Source organism: Vanellus vanellus (assembly GCF_965231255.1).
Source record: "Vanellus vanellus genome assembly, chromosome: 1".
Classification (NCBI taxonomy): Eukaryota; Metazoa; Chordata; class Aves; order Charadriiformes; family Charadriidae; genus Vanellus; species Vanellus vanellus.
In genome coordinates, this window is record NC_138905.1 from 52135145 (window position 1) to 52155323 (window position 20179).

The following is a 20179-nucleotide window of genomic DNA, read 5'->3' on the forward strand; positions in this document are numbered from 1 at the left end:
CAAAAATACGATTTATTTTTAGAAGTGAAATAATTAATCAGAAAACTCAGTTTCCTGCAGAAGATGTTCAATGATAAAAAACCCAAAAGCCTGAACATGAAGAAAACTCTGGCTTTCCATAGGTTATAAATACCCATGTTTTCCAGCAAGCTGCATCATCTCAGGCAACGTTATTTGTTATTGCCTTCTCCTCCATCTTGTGTGTGGGTACAGTATTTTATGAAACTGCTATATACTCTAATTACATTGGAAGTAAGGAGTTTTTTCTTCATCCATCTTATTACACTTATATCCGTATATATAGACTACGCTTGTATTTGTGTGTATATATACACTATATATACAAAAAGATCATCAGGCAAAGCTCCAGTGAGAAAGTGAGAATTCTACAACGCAAGAGGTGAGCAAGTGAGATATGTAGTTGTAGACACTTGCTTGAAAAGTTTGTTACAAAAACACAGAATGTGTTGTTTACTTTGAAATACACTCTTTTCCTTAGCTAACTTGTGAGAGTTATCTCATAACACAAAAATACATCATTTGATTAATAGTATGATTATCCCTTTTTACAGTTACCAATTTTGGTACAAGTAGATCACCACTAACTATTAATGAAACTTTGAAATGATCAGAACAGTATTTACTAATTTACAGCAATTTCAGAACTGAATACACTTTTCTCACTTTCAGCTGAATGAGTCTACATGCAGAAGAAAACTGTAACAGTCCCAGTATTTTTAAAAACACTACAGAATTTTGTTATGTCTGTGTTACTTAGAAACAATAAATCAAATGTGAAGTTTGCTAGTTGTTTAAGCACTTACCAGATATTCAAAAACAAGAGTCAAAGACTTGTCTGTGTGCACAATATCGTGTAATGTAACAATATTTGCATGCTTCAGATCTTTTAATAATGATACTGCAAAAGAGAATTGTAAGTATAAAATAAACACAAAACGCATAAGCAGTAAATGCATTTCTAGCAAGTTCATATGTGTAAGCTATTTATTTTTTTGAAAAATTAAAAAGCTATTTTTAAGAACATGGCAATCACATAGATTAAGTTAATAAGAACGGTATTTAATTAAAAACAACAGACATTTGAGTAACAAACCATAAATATTTTCTAAATTATACATTTCAGGCAGAAGTAGTCATTTAGGAAAATGTATCCTGAATCCCTGAAAGTTAATAATAATAGTCTGATTCAGTATAAAGCCACCCATTTATAACACTGTATTTGAGAACACAACCACCCCCCATAAAGTAAATAAATTTGAAACACTAACTCTTGAATATGTCTAGACTAAAATTTTCCTCATCAAAACTAATACTAATGTCATTAATCTCCCATGTAACCTATGTTTTTCCAAGTACCAACAGTACTTTGGTCAAAAAGAAAGCCAGAAGCATCTGAAATTCTAAGAAGTTATCACCTTCTCTTATGGCTGTGCATGGTGCTCCCTCTTCATGTTCCAGGCGGATTTCTTTCAGAGCTACCAGGTTCTCTGTCAATTTACTTCTCCCCTTATAAACCGTTGCGTAAGTACCCTACAAAATGGAAAAAGAAGGAAACTCTTACAATGTGTTCCTTCATTGAAAGATCAGTTACAAAAGAAAACAGACTTCTGTCTGAGGTTCTAATAGGTTTCATTTTCGATAGGAATAGTTTTTAAGTTGTCTTCTTTTGATATAGGTAAAACTACACAAGTATTTTGTAAGCGCACACCTGAACACACAGAGGACACAAGGGATGTGTATGCTTAACAACTTTGAAAATTACATGGAAAGCTATACATCATATAGCTATCAAAGAAGTCAGATCAGGTAGCATCAAGTTCACAAAGTTCACTGCTGGGATCATTTACCCTCTTGGAAGTCTCTATTTGATTAAAACTAGCTCAGGTATCTCTACACTACGCTGCAGTTATGTTTCTGAAGGCTGCAGACATACTCTTCCATTACTTTTATGAAAACATGTAACTCCTTTTGATAGCTTCTTGTCTTCGTTGCATGTTTTATATGAGAATTTTTATTTTTGGGGGGTAGGAGGGGGGGAGTTGTCAAAGTTTAGTTTTGGTTGATATAAAGAACAGTGAATTTTATGAAGCTTATCTTTCTCCATTATTTTTTTTTTTTGGCTTAGACAGTAAGAGATTCAAAACACTCATGGCATGTTACATAAGGACAAGAAATTCTGACAAAATAGCAAGTAGGTACAACTAATCCCAGCAATTGCAAAGAGGAAGCAACAAAAGTCACAGAAACTGCCCTGGGTTACAGTGCATACCTGGCGTAGTCCACTAGACTGTGTAAGCAAGTAAGATGATGTACACCTGCAACTATGACTTGACAGCTACTAGATTAACATTCCTCCAAAGATACACAATGTTATGTCATGTCTAGTGATCCATCTAACAAGTACTAGAGGCAAAATTAAAAAATAAATGCATTTTAAGCATTGCAAACAGAGGATTGGCTGCACCCTTCACAGCAGAGATGCTGACCAGCCCTGCTCCCTCCTGCAATGTTCAGTGTGTCCCATTCCAGTGCTCTTTGTCCGTTTTTGATGCCGTTGGCCAACCTCAATCCAACTGGACAGGACTGACACCTGGCCCCTCCTGAATTCTACCGTTTCTCTGGAAGTCAGAGGCTGAGTGGAGGTAGAAAGCCGTACTGCTACCCTCCCAGAAGGAAAGGCAAACTCAGTGTCAGGTACCTCATGGGGTACCATGCCCAGCACAGGCTTCTCCACCAGAACATGCATAGCTGCTGCTCGCTCCCTGCAAGCACTGACTTCTTGTCCAGCATGAGCATTCCCTAACACTTAAATCACAGCAGGAGGACACCGGCCTGAACTAGTTTTATTATCAACAGAGTAATTTTGTCTATCCGCATACAAATCCAGTCTAGGTAATAAGGTCACAGATCATTTGCTATTGGAGTCTTGCTCTTCCCCAGCTCAGTAATGGCTTTCCTGCCTTTTTTTTTTTTTTTTTTTTTTTAATTTGCTTACTATATACACATAGAACTTCTGTGCGGTTGTGACACTGTTACACCTGCTGTGTTTGGTTTACTGAAAAGATAAATTCAATGGGTATTTCAAGGGATATTGAGATTTCCAGTTAACATTTACATAAAATTTTACACAAGATGTTGTCATCAAAGCAGTAATCGTTTCAAAAGAAAGCTATACATACCTCTCCAAGCTTTTCTAACTTGATATAGGTTTCCATTTTTCCAAATCCAATTTCGGACTGCAATGAAAAGAAATGGAAAACTGTTCACTAAAAGGGAACACTTTATTTATACAAGTATTTATATAATCAGCAAGCTAAACTTTGTTTCAGAAAAACACCTGACAGTACTTGACCAAACACCCCACAATTCTGCTATTTTAAAAACAATGTAGCGCTTTATGATACAAATGCATCCCAGCCTCCAAGCCTAATGCTCAGCCTGTTGGCCAGTCTACTGTATGTACTGAGTTACACTTAGACCAAAACCCCATTTTACCCTACCTCCTACGTAAGTCTACTCCACTCCTCCTGCCTGATTACTACTAATGATGTTGTTACAGCTTAAAGCACAGAATTAATCTCACACTATTCCATCCTTTCTCTTGCTCAGCATAACCATACGCTGCTGCTTCTCTCAAAATAACTTTACTTGCTACGTTCAAGATCTCAGCTCCAAGTTTCCTCTCCCATTCTGACCCCTCAGTGTTTTTTGGTCTAAAACTCTGCCAGTAAAATCCCTAAACATCATTGCTCCACAAGCTTCAGCTTTGTCTCAACAATTTATGTTTCATGGCTCGTAACTCCACATCTTTGTGTATTTTACTTGTATCTATTCGCCTTCTCTTTTTTTGTTGCCAACTTAGCTTTGCAATGCAAACTGTGAGGGTTTGCCTACCTATATAACACCTTTTTCTGAAGACTGTATAATCATTACTCTCTTCCTGTTCAAATCCACCGCTACTCTCATATTTAGTATGATTATCTCTTACACTTATTTTCATGTAAAACCACGGCAATTACACCAAAGATTTATCCCGTTTTTACAGTGTGTGAAGAATACTGAAAGTAGACATGTAAAACATGTAAATTAAAAAAAAATTAAATCAATTTACACGGTGCAGATAAGCCTGTACCCTGTCAAACCCCAAAATTCATAGGCTTTATGGGGTTTTGCTTTACTGATAATTGAATATACACTAAGAAAAAAGTGCCAGGTTTTCTCCCTAGCATCACCCACTCCTTCCACTTCCACACATAGCACTCCACTTGCTGTTTCTTTCTAAAGAACAATAATTTGATCCCAGACTGGCTTCAGCACCTATGTCCACAAGTCAGAATACGTTGATTTGCTCCTAAAATGCAATGGTTGTTAAAGTTGTATATTATTTCATGGTAACACAGTGTAGCATAAATACTGCTGACTGTAATAAGATTTGACAACGATGTAATATGAAGGTATACTAAGAAGACTGGATTAATACTTAATTTTCAGAAACAACAACAGAACATATGCAAGAAAATACAACTGAAATAAGTGTAAGATCTTGTCTGTAAACATATTTGACCTATCCAAGAGAAAAAATGGACACATAATTATGTTAACATAGTATTAAGAGTCATTCTGCTTTATTAAATCAGTGTTAGGATCGACACGTTTTAAAACTGCGTAAGGATACTTTAGCATCAGGCATATTCAGGAGCTTGTTGAAGCCAAGCTGTTCATCCCAAAATACAAGCAAAGTTGGTATTTGACAACCCTTATAACTCCAGTGAGATTTCAAACATACCACTGATGTATGTACAATGTTAGTAAAATACATATTATGTTTCCAAAGTGCATTTTGACCTACTTAAACAAACGTATCTTGAACTGAATATTAGATGGCATTAGAATTAAAAAGATAGGCTGCTTAGTTTACAGGAGAAACTAAAGAAGAAGTCATGGCCGCTGGCCTTGTTTCTGCCAGACAGACTGGAACACAACTTAGAAGCCTGACTTCTAAGAAACATTGATGTTTGTCATCAAGAATAATAAACTTACTACCTTCCTTAGACAATAAAATCATACAATTATTTCCTACGTACAGAGGGCAGATATTCTCCAATACCCGCCTTTGAATGTGTTTAATTTTTTTAAATCACATTTTGTTTGCCTACCACTCATAAGAAAAACTAATTTTTACAATCCTCAAACGAAGATCGATTTCCTTTAAAATAATTTCTGAACTATTTAATGTTTCTGTAATACACATCTGTCTATCTTGACTTACACAGAAACACTGATGAACCTTATTTATGGTCTTTTACTTCTAACGGCTGGTGCATAAGTGTTACACCTATGCTACCGTGCATGCAATACTGTACACGTATACACAAAATACAATTATCATAAAAGCTAATTTTTTTTCTTGTATTTCAAAGAAATACACCAGACCTAAAGTATAACAAGTCCTCACTTGATACTTTTTATAGCCTTTTTCCTTTGATTCCTACTAAGCCTTGAAAAGAGACATGCCTTTGAAGCAGAGCACAATATTCATATATTGTAATTAACAGTCTGCTAGCAAGCTTTCAATGACAATCTCAGAATAATGAGTCCTTGAATTTCTTTTTTTTTTAAAGGTTACTTTGAAATCATGAAAGGACAATGCAGCAAATGCACACCTGCATACCACAGCACTGCTGGCAGGTTTTATTTCAGACTTTAAAGCCCTGAAAGAGTTTTTAAAAGGCAAAACAAAACTACCTTGTGACAGGAAACTAATTCCATACTCACACCATATTCATTAGAGGGCACTGTTTTTCTGTCTGTCTTCTAGAAGGTAAAGAGGGGAGAACTGCTCTTGGGGCTCAACGTCAAATGACCAAGGGGATTTAAGATACATCGCAAAATCCCCCCAGTCCTCAAATACTATATTACACTGAAAAGGTTCTACTGAAAAGGTACTTCACCAGCACCTGAAAAGCAAAGGTTTGGGGAACTCTATTCCTCAGTTCAGTGCAACATCAGTAACTAAGTGGTTAATAGCTACGAAATTCTGGCACAAATATTTAAGCTTGCTACATTATTATTACTCCCAGTGCTTTGATCCAATCTTTTCTTCTTTTAATATTGTTCTTGTAAAAGGCGACGTGCAGATCAGAGCTTCAGTCTAGCACACTAAATTGTATTTTTTCAGGGTAAAATTTTTCGGGCTGATAAAACTCAACCATTGCTTTGTTACAGATATTACTAATTCACAAAGAATAAAATAAAGATATTTCACAGTCAATAAAACTAATTCACTACACGTACTTTCATATTTATTTTTCAGCAAATAAGCCATTAAATAATAAATAAAAATGAATAATGTGGATTTCATAAACCTATCTGGTTTTTCTCTGCAAAGAATTGCTTGCCAATGAATTTGCTCAGGAAGTCATTAATGGTCTAGCAATTATCTTGATTAACAGTCAGAGAGCTGTCAGATCAAATCATGCATTTACATTTAAATTTTTGTAAAAATAAGACAATTTTTATTTTTTTTTTTTTACTGTTTTAGGCATATTTCATATGAGCATCCAGGATTTCTAGCATTTACACTCTAATTACAGTATAGGAATCCTCATTCCGCCATCTCCCAGGAAAGACTTATTTTTTGAAATAACCTAGTAATCTGAAAAAGTGCATGTGAATTTATTCATTCATATTCTTAGGAATCCACATATGCGTTTTTTAAAAAAGAACAATTAAAATCTATCATCTCAGCAGCAATGCTGACAAAATTTGTTACCAGATACAAAAAGAAGAGTGAGGAGGACCTGCCTTCACATTACGCTGCTTCAGGGCCTTCCTACTATGTCACGTGAGAGCCCCAGCCTTGACCTAAGACTACGTGGCCTATTTGCTCAAACAGATCATCCCTGCTCTAAACAGCAAAAGGATTTAAGGATGCACTTTGGGAGCTGAGTTTAGCCACCCATTTCAACGGGCCAAAACCTTCACTGAGAAATGGTAGAGCGAAGTTTGCAGAAGAAAAATGAAAGAAAAGGTGAAATTCTTCAACGGATTTTGACAAGTGCACACTGAAGCTCAGGGCATAAATGGCAAGGTGTAGTGTAAATAAAGTTGAATCATACCTACGGTACACAGACAACTGCATTAAATGGAATCTTAATACCCAAGAGATGGGTTTAGCAAGGCAGGTGCATTACACTTACTAGTGATGCTCTACGAGAACGTCGACTCATTGGCTGATCAAATGGCGGGCTGTTAATCTGCAGCTTTTCCAGATAGCCATCAGGTATCCTGATGTCAGCAGGCAGGGACAAACGCTTGTTCAAATCCTGCAGTAAGTAATGTTAAAAAGAGAAGGGTCAAGTGTAATTCAGAATTTCCTGAAGCATCTTTTAAGGCCTGTAGCATTACGGTGACTACAGTGTTGCTGTTTAAAACTGAAAAATTTATATGCATGAAAAATAAGTAATTTCACAGAAATTGTTTTTTAAAACATTCTCTTCTAATAACACTGCAAATTGCTTAGGCAAAAGGTTCAAAAATTCAGTGCTTTATAACCTCATTACTTTAACAAGAAGAACGAAATATTAAAATGTAATTTTAATTGAATTTAATTGTAATTTACTTGAATACATACCTGGAATACCAGAAACTGAGAATTCAGAGGCTGGCAAATACATTTATTTTCATATAATAATTACATTAGAATAACAAGAGATCTCCAAGATTCAAAATATATCATTCTCCCTTTCTCTGACTACTAGAAGTTATAAACTTGCTTCAACTTCAATTTTTCCAGTCTTACAAAACAGAATCACCTTGTTATTGAGCCAAACTATTACAGATATTAACACATTTTTTCTATTTCCAGCTCTTTAGTATACGATCTTTAGAAAACCAAGCCGCCATTATATAAACACGATTTTCCCTACATCAGTAGTTTTTCATCAGTAAGTTTTTCTTAGGTATAATTTCTAAGGCAAGAGGGAAATAAAATTACTTCACCTTTCAACAAACACAGAAAAAGAGGGTTTTGTGGCTGCTGCACAGTCTCATAATTTTTTGGGGTTTAGTTTGGCTTTAATCCCAAACATGCCAGAAAATAAAATATCAAGTATTGTCTTAAAGCGGCCAGTCACCACCACAGAGATGCAAGGGAAACATATCCAGATTCATAAAAAACAGGAAGTAATTTCCAGAACAGTAGGAATTCTTTTTCAGTAAAGGTAGTTTATCCGAGTAAAGAAAATTATGCTCAGCATCAAACTATACAAACTATACACGGATTCTACCCTGAAGTTAAGAGGACATCTCTGGTACCACCACTGTTTTCACACTTTTCTCCAGCAGATGTGGGAATCTCCAGATTTCTGCTGGTGGATCTCAGATTTAATCAATACTGACCTCAGAGCAGAAGGCTCTTCTTGATGTTACCCTAATTCTGTCTTACCTATCACCTCCATCTTTGAATTCTGGGCATCCTGAGCTAACCTAAATGCTGGCAGCTACATCCCCATTCAGATCCCCTCAGGGTTGGCCATGTGTTTCTACTCGGGTCTTTGCAGCACCTTTGAACTATTTCAGCACGCTAAATCATCGAGAAACTATCTCAGGCGAAGTGCATAGCTTCCTGCCAGCTTTATGCTCCAAACAGGTTCAGTGTAAGGTCAGACAAGCTCACAGCCTGAACACAGGGCAAGAGAGGCAGCAGGGCAAGCCTGGGAAGCCGGCAGCTAAATTGGCTTAGGCTGCCAAAGAACTGGATCATCAGACTTTTCAGGACTTGAGATCTTGGTGGACAACTTGCTAAGCTTTCAGCCTTGATAATGTGTTTGAACTATGTATATGCATGATCTGTACATGTACCTGGAGCAACAGCTAAGCAAAAAATATCAGTTAAAAATATATATTTAAAAAATTAACATAATTTGGCAATTAGCTGAATTTCAGGTAGGACTGAAGTGCTAATAAACATCGCCCAAATGATTGATCTGCATATGCTATTCATTACAGCCACTGGATACAGGCAGAAGGTTTTGGAGAGATGCCAAAGCTTTAAGTTCTGGCAGCTGACTCTCTTGTTTTGTTTTTGCTCCTCACACCTCCTTAGGTACAGAGCACAAAGTCTGTTAGCTTCTAATTTGCTTCCCAACATCAGCTTCTTTGCATGACTGGAAAAACATACAGTGTCTGTATGTCTTATTTTGTAGAGAATTTTTAAATTGTCTTTAAACAAAAGAAGTACTGTTCACATAATGGCAGCTTTGACCAACATTTTGAAGTTTAATTGAAAGAAAACAAAAGGATGCCTCAGTTTTGTCAGCTTCCAACTTCACTAATTTTCAACTTTGGTATTTAAAATTTTTCAAAACATTGGCAATTTTAAAACTGCCTGTGTGGTTTTCAGGAGAGTGGAGGAACTAATTAATTATAATGGGAGCTAACAGTAATCCCTACAATAAAACAGTATTTTCCACTAAAGAATTTTTCTTCTTTTTGACAAGTTCTAATGCATTTTTGTAATAGGCAACTCAAATTCAGTGAAGTTAGAGCCATCTGAAAAGAGAAATGCCTCTCTCCTACTGAAGAGGGCTTCAGATTATTAAAAATAAATAAATAAATTCACCCTATAATTTATTGCATTCTTCAGAAAATTCAGATAGCTCATCAAAACAGATGAGCACAAAGGAAAGAGCTCCCTGTTGCCTTAAAGAAAGCAGCTCTGTCATCTCGCTGCAGTGGAAAAACATGGAACTGCTGGAACAAAACAGGGATGGCAGGAAAAGGATTAGCATCAGTCTCTACTCCACCTTCCTATTGTAATGCCAGATCAACAGTGGGGCAATATCCTGATTTTCTTTCTCCCCGTCGCTCAAGAACATAAAATAAAGCAGAAATTTGACAAATTCCAAGCCAGCAGAAGAAAAGAGCACTGGGCTGAGTTATTCAATATAACTTCCTGAACACAGTAGATATTATAGTTTTCCTATATACCCTGTGGCAAGATAGCTTTCTCCTACTCCTATCTATTAATGCTACAGCACAGAAAACTGCTGTAGTGCTCTCTTGTTACTGTCCCATAGCGCCTGTTTGACAATAAGTATTTTAGAGTCTGTTCATAGGTATACTGAAATCACAGACCACAACTCAAAGGCTTCATGAAATACCGAGTCGATTGTACCCCACAGCTCTCCATCTGTATGTTCTCTCCTCCCACAGCATTCATCCTTGGGGCATCACACCTAGCTCCACAGCCTTGACAAAGCATTTCCAAGCATATAAAGTTGATGTGTATGTGTAGGAAGAAAGAAGCAAAGACAGCCTTTAAGCTGTGACGGCCATTCGAAAACTATGCCATTAACCCTGCACAGCGCCTGCCATCAATAAACACATACCTTTTCAAATGGAGAAGAAGGGAAATAAAACAAGCTTAAGATGCTTTACAGCTACTAGGGATTCATTACTTTGGAGTCCAGCTAATGTGAAAATTGGAAATAACAGTATTTTACGTACCAGTAAATATTATTATGGGAGGTAGTTGTAATTCTATTACAGAATTCCCCCTCCCTCATTCTCAAGAGCTCTGCCTGTGCCATTTTTGCAACAGGCAAAAATCTCCCATGACTTTACTTGAGAGATCCATGTGACATCCTCAGTTCTAAACAGAGCTTAAGCTGCAAACTTACATTTGGTGCTCCACAGTGCCTAATACAGACACTGTTTGAATGTAAGTACTTACTGATGCAAAGGCCAAAATCTATTCCAGTTTGGGGAAAAAGCAACCACCCTCATACACCACCACCACCCCCCTTCACCAATGTCTGCCTTTAAAAAAAAAAAAAACAACAAAAAACCAACAAAAAACCACAATGCCAACAAAATACCACAATGCAACCTGAGGGGAAAAATAGGGAGAAGATTTTCAGGATTTTAATATCTGTTTTTAATGTAATTTCTCTACTTTGATTTGTAATATAATGGACAATACATGACAGTAATCACTTTTTTTTCCCCCTCAGAAAATGAGTATTTAGTGCTGGAAGCCTAAATTTTTGTCATGTTGTGGATAAAATCAAAAGACTATCCTTTCCCCTTAACTTCTTAGAGCTGAAGAAAGTTTCTTTTGAAAGGAAAACATAAGGATTTCATGGAAACTGCAGCACATACTTAGGAAGAAAAATCTATAAAGTATGTACACTACTACTCTGCTTGCAATACTCATGCATATTTGTTGTGTTGAAATGCCAACCAAGCCAAGACTTCTTTTTTAAAACCATCTATTAAAATGACTTCTTAAAAAGTCTGACTTAAAGTCACAAGCCTTTTATGATGCCAGTATTTGAAAGATTATAGAGTTACATATATGAAGTCACATAGATCGTCTTTTTTGTATTATAATTATCCTTTACCTACCTAAAATAAGCAAAATTAAAGTCATTAAGACTGCAAACCCAAATACCTGAAAGACAGAAATTATTATGTTTTTTTTTGCCTGTACCGCCTTCATTCCTCCCAGATTTTGCAATAATTGAAGCAACCACCTCTTGGGAAATGAAAGCAATCATAATTAAATGCTATACAGCAACATGAAAGGGGATTCATTAGATGTGCATGAGAGAAATAAGCATGTTTCCTAGTGGCTAAATAGAAAAACTGGAAACTAAAATTACATGAGTTTGATACAGTTGAAATACCCAGTTAATTTAACAGAGATTATGTTAAAAAAAAAAAAAGCAAGAGCCCTGCCATACACCAACCAATTTTGAGCCACAAGCGTTCAAGATCGGGCAGTCTGCTGAGGCTTAGGCAACCTGTTCAGCTGACGGCAGCAAGCGACTTATTCCCTGCTGTGGGCTGACCCTGGCAAATACAGCTGAATGCTTGCTCCCTGCTCCCGTGGGATGCTGAGAAGACAGAAGGATGGTGAGGAGACTTGTGGGTGGAGGTGATGACATTTTAATAGGGAAAGCAAAAGCTGTGTGCAGGGCGAAAAAGGAATTGATTCATCACTTCCCATCGGCAGGCAGGTGTCCAGCTGCTTCCCGGAGAGCTGGGCTTTCAGCAAGCCCAGCGGTGGCTTGGGAAGTGGAAAACAAATGCCATAGCTACAAATATCTCCCCTTCCTCCTCCTTACCCCCAGCTTCTACCGCTGAGCGCCACATCAGATGGTGTAGAATAGTCCTTTGACCAGTTCGGGTTGGGTGTCAAGTCTGGGGGCAGCAACCCATTTCCCCGCTGGTGCTGAGCAGCCTTTACGGAGAGGACGCCCAGGCAAAGCACTGGCCTTAGCGTACGCTAAGCCCAGAGTCGCATGTCAGAGGCAATCGCCATCTCCACTCCCTCACGCCGCTACTGCAGCCATCCCACTGCAATCTCGCTATTGCTGCTCCCGTGGCAGCAAAACCTGCTCTCCCAAGCCCCACGGCTTGCTGCTACTGTGGCACGATGCCAGGCTGGAGTGCAAGCAACAGTAGGAAACAGTGATTTTTAAGAATTTCTAATTCTTTAAACCTCCGTGGAATTCCATGAAACAATGAAAAAGACACTTTGGGGACAGAGGACTTTGTCCACACTAATTTCAACGACCAACTGAATCTAATGACGTCGCAGCATTTCTCAAAAAAAAAAAAAAGAAAAAAGAAAAAAAAAAAAACTTAAACCATGGAAAACAACTAAAACCAAGAAACCTTTTATAATGGAAATTATTAGCAGGCTGCTGAAAATGCAAACCGTTACAAGATCCTGCTACAGTGCTGTTTAAAGAAGTAATAAAGAAGCATGTAAAATTAATGGCAGGACTGATTATTTTCCCTATACTCTTTCATTTTTTTACACATAAGATTTTGAGCCTGTCAACACTACAGAGCTAAATGTCCATTTTTAACACTAATTAATTTTGCATTGCTTTATGAATCTTTTAAATTTTTATTTCATTTTAAAGGTAGTAAATTACAGTAATTCCCAATGCTATGTTATGTATCCTTTTTTAAACATAACAGGTGTGTAAGTGGTGTACACAGACCCTCAACTATGCAGAGGGAATCTGGGTGCATTCCTTTGTAACTCTAACAAGCAACAGTTTGCTGGAATGCAAAGCCTTAGCTTTCAGGGACAACAAAGTATTTCAGGTAAAATAAACTATCTTTTAAAAAGTTAAAATGATAGTATTTTCTTGTATGTCACTTACAATTTATTTTTCCAAATGGAAGTAAATTCATAATGTTTTCTAGTTTAATTCTTTTATGGCTGTCTTTAGGGTCAACTTGCAACAGAATATAGCAGTGCTCAGTAAACGCAGTACTGTTAAATGCTCAAATGCCTACAGATAACTGTATGTTGCTAATGAGCTATTTTTTGATCCTGTTCCAGAATATATTCTGGAGAACATATTCAGGCATCAGTTGCTTTGCTAGGGTAGCCAGAATGCTCATGGCATTTTCCCCCTCCTCTACATCTCAAAACCGCATTTTCTATCTTTGTGTGCAATGCTTGTTCTCAGTCTTGCTTTATTAGTGGCTGAGAAATGCATACCATTTTAATAATTTGCCTGAAATGAGAATCACATTTGTCCTACTCTGCTTGATGGCAGATAAACATGTAAGCACTTGTGACACGAATATGACTTTGTTTTCCGTGGAGATAAACTACCCCAACTCATGCTTATCTTTACCAACTATTTCTAATGCCAACTACAGCAAATGCTCTGAGAAGAGCTACACTTTGTCGAGCCTTTTCTTTCGTCTGGCTAGCACCAACTGTGTTGCTGTAACTTGATGCGTATGTTCTGTCTACCACCAACTACTTACACTTGGGCACAAGAAAAGGAGGCAGTTGTTTCAACTTATATCCTGCAGGTCCTGTGAGTTGAGTAATTTAACATTATAAGTAAACAAACACATCTCCCAAATAAAAAAAAATAAATAGATAAATAAAAACCAGAACACCTCCTGTTTTTCACGCATACTTGGAAGTAAAAACCAAAACCCCAACCTTTCTGATATTTTTGCTTTTGGTCCCCTTTTGAATGTCCCAAAATACTGTTGTAAATACCAGCTTCTTTACTTGCCATCCATAGTAAACCATTCACAAGAGTTTAGCTCACTAGCATTTTGTTACCACATTCTGCTTTTCACATCTGACTCTCAAACAACTCTATTCCTTTTCTACCTATCCTGTTCTGATCTCCTATTCTCTGTAATACAAGCTCACCAGCTAGACTTCTTTCTAACTGCTTGTATTGGCCTATATAATATTCTTTAGTGTCCCAGCGTGGCATGTTTCAGGAAGTCTCATTCCTGGTCAACAGATCTATTTTCACGTCTCTCATCCTGTCAAAAGAGTACATTTTCTCAAAGAATAAACCTATGCTTATTTGTGAAAGCAACACTGATAACTATTCACACTTTAAATCAGGTGCTAAAATCAACAACTTCTGTTTATCCTTAAGTCACCATTTATTTTTTGCCAAGATGCACTACATACTTCAGTAAATTTCACTGAAGTGAAATAAAGATGATTCTAACTCAGGATACAGAATTAATTCCACATGTTAAAAAAAAGCTCTAAAAAGCAGCAATTTGAAATACTCACACACTTTTTAGTCTGTCTTCTGATGACTCACCTAATTATGTCTTTGGCTTATATAGCATATTTAGATAATAAACACTAATATTTTTTGCACAAAACAGAATCACAATAATAAATAAATAAATAACCAGAAAATTGTCCTAGGGACAGATTTGTTGAGGTGTTCCTGAGTACACTCCTCACTATGTTACAAAAAGCAGAAAAAGAAAAAGTAAGACTATTATTTTTATCCTTTAGCAAACGTGCCAATTTGCAGACTTACTTTCTTGCTGGAGTAGCAACAATAAATCTTTCCCAAATCTACTGGGCTACAAATGCCATCAATCTTGCAACTGCTAGGCTGTTTCAGGCTGCTGCTGCACTCACAACTGCAGCAAGAGAAGAAAGATTCAGGCTTCTGCCAGTGAAGCAGCAGGAGGCCACAAAATCCCAAAAGGGCAATCCTGTAGTACCCAAATGACTGGTCAGAAAAACTGGAAGGGAAATCCATGATAGCATCAGCCTCAGTCTGATGATAGCATCAGCCTCAGTTCACTGTTCCTTCCATGTTTCATTTAGCTAATCTTAGCAGCCAACTACCTCCAAACCCGCTATTGCATTGCCTGTGGCCAGATATTCCCATCGCTTCTTGGAGAGGAACAGGCTCTGAGCTAACGACGCAGTGACGTGGTGTAAGAAAGTCAACTGGCAGAAAACTGCCCCTTCAAAACGCAGTGACTAATTATCTCCTGATGCAAATTTAGGAACTGAGAGAAGGAAGCTGGCTCGGTCAGGAGCAGGTACTCAGTGGACAACACAAACTATATTGCTAAACTGCATCATTATATACCAATTCTTACTGTTTTGGTTCTTCAGCTTACTGATAAGATACTTTTCCAGACCAACTAGTACTTAAGGCATGTACTTACTATATGGCAGCAAACAAGCAGGTCTCCACCTATCCCTAAAATTTTAGCTTATCTTTTAAGAGATAATACTGTTAAATTCCATCAATAAAATTCTGTTACAGCTTCACAAAGAAAAAGAATTGTTCTTCTAAGTCTACAGACATCAGCCTGACAATCCAAACAGTCCACTACAGAGCAAATGAAAACGCTTTGCTCTCTTGAATAAGCATCGGTCTGAATTAGTCCTCTCACCAGTTTTAGCAAATACCAGCTAGACATGTCAGCTGCAACCACAAGCTGTTCACTAATAAGTCATAGTGCTTTTGTTCATTGGAGAATGCTCAATGAGACTTAAAATGCTGTATCATATAACCGTCTATGCAACACAGTTCAACTTCATGGCATGCTTACTGTAAAAGAAGAAAATCCACTTTTCCTAGTATTCTTTACTTTTCCATGCAGATTTTAAATAAAAAAAGTGTATTATGTGCAACTTCATGAGACGCAAACAAATTCATTGAAAAACATTTGCCAACGAGAATTTAAACACTAATACAGAACCTTACATGCATATACTTTGTGTATCATTTTAGTATCAAATACCATGAGGAGCTTTTTCTGAAGGTTGCCTTATTGAATTTCAGTGCATTTTTGTCAAATGACAGAGTTAGCACAGTTGAAGCCAACTGGATCCTTTACAGAATTATGACATACAAACAAGACTGCTAGAGGCAAAAGCAAACAGAAAAATAAAAACACCACCAAATCTGAGTACTTATAGAGAATTTTTTTATTTGGTTACAGCCCTGTAGACCTCCAAACCTATAGCATCCTTGCAGCATGCTATTTTAGCATCTTTATAAATAAGCCTCGATTACTGTAACCAAACCCACTATTTTAACAGCTGGTAAGATTTACCTATACCAATTTTCCTATTAGGTATATAAAACCACCATCATTCCCCTACTCAACTGACAGGTGTAACTGTAATTTCATTGTGATGCAGAAAGTACTTTTTTTCTGCCTTCTGCAGAATGGTTTATAACTGAATACTACATTTTTCCATTATGCTTGAACGTAGTTATTATTATTATTTTACTGAAAACCTTAAATCACAGTGAATCAATTACTATTCTGTTAAATTGGAAGAAAGGGTCTTCAAAGAACCACTTCTTCTGTTAGAAGCAGTAACGAAAACATAATTTTAAGACCCATCTACAAAGGATCCCTGTTACCTCTCACTCCGTAAATCCATGCTGGTTTTCAGCAAGCCTACTGAAATGCAACACAATTCAAGAAAAGGTAAATTTTGAGCAATGAATCAGGTGGATTTTTATATTTGGGACAGAAATGACCCAAGATATGGAATTCATTCATCAACTAAATCAAGCAGGGTTTCGCCAATATGCTAATCAAATCAACTACACAAAGTATTTTCAGGGATTTTTAGCATGAGATTGAGACCACAGGCTGTTTCATATCCTCGAGAGATACCTATGACCACAGATATCCTATTTCAGTATCCATTCCAATACCAATTCTGAACAATTTCTTCTTCAAAATACTTTTAACAAGAACGTTAATTTCTTGGATATGCTGTTTAGACTACCAACTAACTGAATAAAAACTGCTCTTTCATTCTTTTTTCAAAACACCCAGTCGGGTTTTTTATTTACTTCATATCTCCCAGCAGTTTTAAGGTGAGAGACTGAAACTGTTCGGCACAAATACAGCATTCAGAAACTGCATTCCAGGAGTTTCTATTCACAACCAATGAAGTCAAACCAACCTAAGTATGTGTGACACATAAAACCAGTTTTGAAAAACCTGAGAAAGGAGAAAGTTAACTAAAACGTGAGTATTACTTTCTTTTCATCCAGTGTATAAATACAGAGGCAATTTGTGACAAATTATGCCAGAAATACTTCAAAATTCTTGGATCTTTTATTTGTTTTGTTATTATTTAATTGCATCTCAGAGAGCTTGTAAGGAAGTGAACTTAGAGAGTATAAGGAAGAATAAGAAAAATAATAATAACCATAAAAAGATCATATCTGATTTTTTTTTGTCTGGCTAAATTATCATCTACTAAGACATCACACTGTAGCATTACCTTCTTTACAAAAACCTGGCTGAAATCTGGAGTTTGATGGCTGTTTGACTCAATGCTAGGTACTGGCCAGCAACAGCTAATAAAGCAAGCTCTGCCTCATTTACTATTACACCTTCCCAATTTTTAAACATAAGTTTCTGTACGCTTTCACCAGTTTGTGTTACAAAGCAGTAAGAGAAACTGCCGAAAAGGTAACGTTAGTTGATCAGCTTACAAGAACAATGAGGTGGAGGGGAAGGGAACTGGAAAAAATAGCATGAGAAACAAAATGGAACGTCACACTGCAAAAAGGCAAGCTTGGACCCTTAGAACAGCTCTCTAATGTTACTTACTAACACAAAATATTCACATCAACACAAAGCTGTAACTACCAGAGGGAAAGTCCCATGAAGAAACTGGCTAATTCAAAATGAACCAACTTCTTGAATGCATAAACTGGAAATCTGACCTTCCTGGACAGGACAGCGAGGCTGGAGTGCAGGGGTCAAACTGCATCCAAGCAATGACTTCTCATTTGCTGCAATCCAGTAATTACTAGACTTGTGTTTTCTAGATGGCTGCACACTTCCAATATGATAGCAGACTACTCTTCAATGGAACTTAAAAGGAAAACCAAGTTATTCAAAAGCAAATCCAAGCAGGCAGATATTCCATCCTTATAGAAAGGGTACTGCCTAATGCAGTAACTTTTCTAAGGGAGGTAGCATTAGGAAGTGGAACACAAGAACTTCAGCACCAGGATTACAAAGGTTCCTAACAGAAGGGCAAAAAAGCATCAATTGCTGATAACAGTTACCCTAGAAAATCTAGTAAAAGGAAGGTTAATGAAGTCTGTCTGCAATCCAAGCTGAAATTACTTTTCTTGTTGCAGTGTTTGTTTTCTTCTGTAGAAGAAATGAAAGTCTGCTACTCAAATAGATCAAAAGGAGGTCCATCAGTTTCGTCAAAACCATACTAGCAATTCAGAATATGCACTTGTGTTTTCAGAAGAGGGATTTTTAAGACATCAATCTTCATAGGGACTTGAAAGCAGAAGCCTACAAAAATAGCATATTTTCTAGTGTAACCTTGCAAAAGGCTGAGACAGCTGCCAAGCGTGGCTGAATGGAGAGAATACAGCAACCACTGAAAACCAAAAAGTCTTGATCGTATCCAACTTCAATTCTCTTCTGTCTAGGTGAGACCTTCTGGTAGGTGAACACATGCTTAGATTCACAGAAGAGACAATCAGAAGAAAAGCCATGCATTCTCAGGAGGTGCAGAGAAGGAAATTAGACAACATCCAGTAAATAAGGCAGAAAGAGTTCTACAAACAGCTGCCAAGCACCAAGGGAAGAGCGAAGGAAGAACCTTTGCTCAGAGAAGGCACCGTGTACTAATGCCTCTTGAGTGGCAAAAAATGTAGGGCTTAAAGTTCAGGCTGTCTTTGATACAGCACTTCCTGCCTCCAAAACCAATGACAGGAGAAAACACTGTACTGCCTCTCACTGAAAGCCTGGATCAGTACTGCCATCCAGTCTGCTGTTCAAGAGTTTAAACAATTAGGCCAAGAGTGACCTATTTGCACATGTGCACGGGGACCTAGAAACCACATTCTAATTTGAACCCTACAACCAGAAAATCTTAACGCTATGTCAGTTGAAATATCAATTGATTTTGTGGGTTTTTCTCTGGATAAGGTACATTTGCCCAGCTGGACCAACAGCAGATCGAGTTATTCAAGCTCTGTCAAGACCCCTGAAGCAGTCACATCCCTGGTGAAGGGTGGAGGTCACCAAAAACTTACTTCTCGTCCGTGTTCTTTCTTTTAGAAGGTGACCAGTACAATGCACACATGTCTACAGGATCACTTCATCGCCTTTGTTATTTCTCTCTGTTCAACTAAAAGCACTGACCCTGCAGCTAATATTCCCAGGGGAGAATTATACCCTATAGCAGTGTGGTAGGAGCAGCCTGATCTGGAACATGCTCCTGTCACTAATGTGACAGTCAGACGGATAAGAACTGTTTCTCAGGATAAAATATCTGGGAAACAGGCTGGTGAACAGTGGGTTATGGCCCTCCGCCAGTTCACATGCGAAGACAGCTTACAGACCTTGGACTTCTGGGAAAGGGAAACAGATGTTTCAATTTGCACAGACAGTATCTCCCTATTTTTTACCCATCACAGTTCTTAATGAAACATTCACTATCCAGTGCACAGCCAAAAGGCCCCCAATGAACACTCATGGCTTGAAACATGAATTCATATTAATACATTACTGCCCATGTCGTCTTTTCCAGCAAATCAAAGTGAAAATGCTTTAAGCTGTAACTCCATGATCTGGAGAAGTGTTTCTCATTACATGATGAAAGCACCTACACTTAAAATACAGAAACACATGTATTCATTCTCAGGCTGTATTGCTTCTGGTGCTTGAAAAAAATGATTTCGTACATCTGTTTTGATAAACAGTTTTACTGATTTACTAAGTAATCAGTAATATTAGCATGAGATTAGTAGCCGCTTTAATTAAAACCTAACAGCTGTTTGAAGCCAAATTCCTCACACAATAGATGCTCCCACCTACTGTC

The 20179-nt window shown here is 37.4% G+C and overlaps 1 protein-coding gene across 1 annotated transcript in view; it reads right to left on the reverse strand.

Annotated features, from left to right (window-relative positions):
* The window catches only part of CDK17 (cyclin dependent kinase 17), a 96088-nt gene that overhangs the window by 11804 nt on the left and 64105 nt on the right, over nt 1–20179 (reverse strand). Inside the window, exons 5-8 of the mRNA XM_082491267.1 lie at nt 7221–7346; nt 3201–3257; nt 1437–1551; nt 825–919 (exon numbers count right to left, since the gene is read on the reverse strand). Coding sequence (XP_082347393.1) covers nt 825–919; nt 1437–1551; nt 3201–3257; nt 7221–7346 — 393 coding nt within the window. The remainder of the gene's footprint in view (nt 1–824; nt 920–1436; nt 1552–3200; nt 3258–7220; nt 7347–20179) is intronic.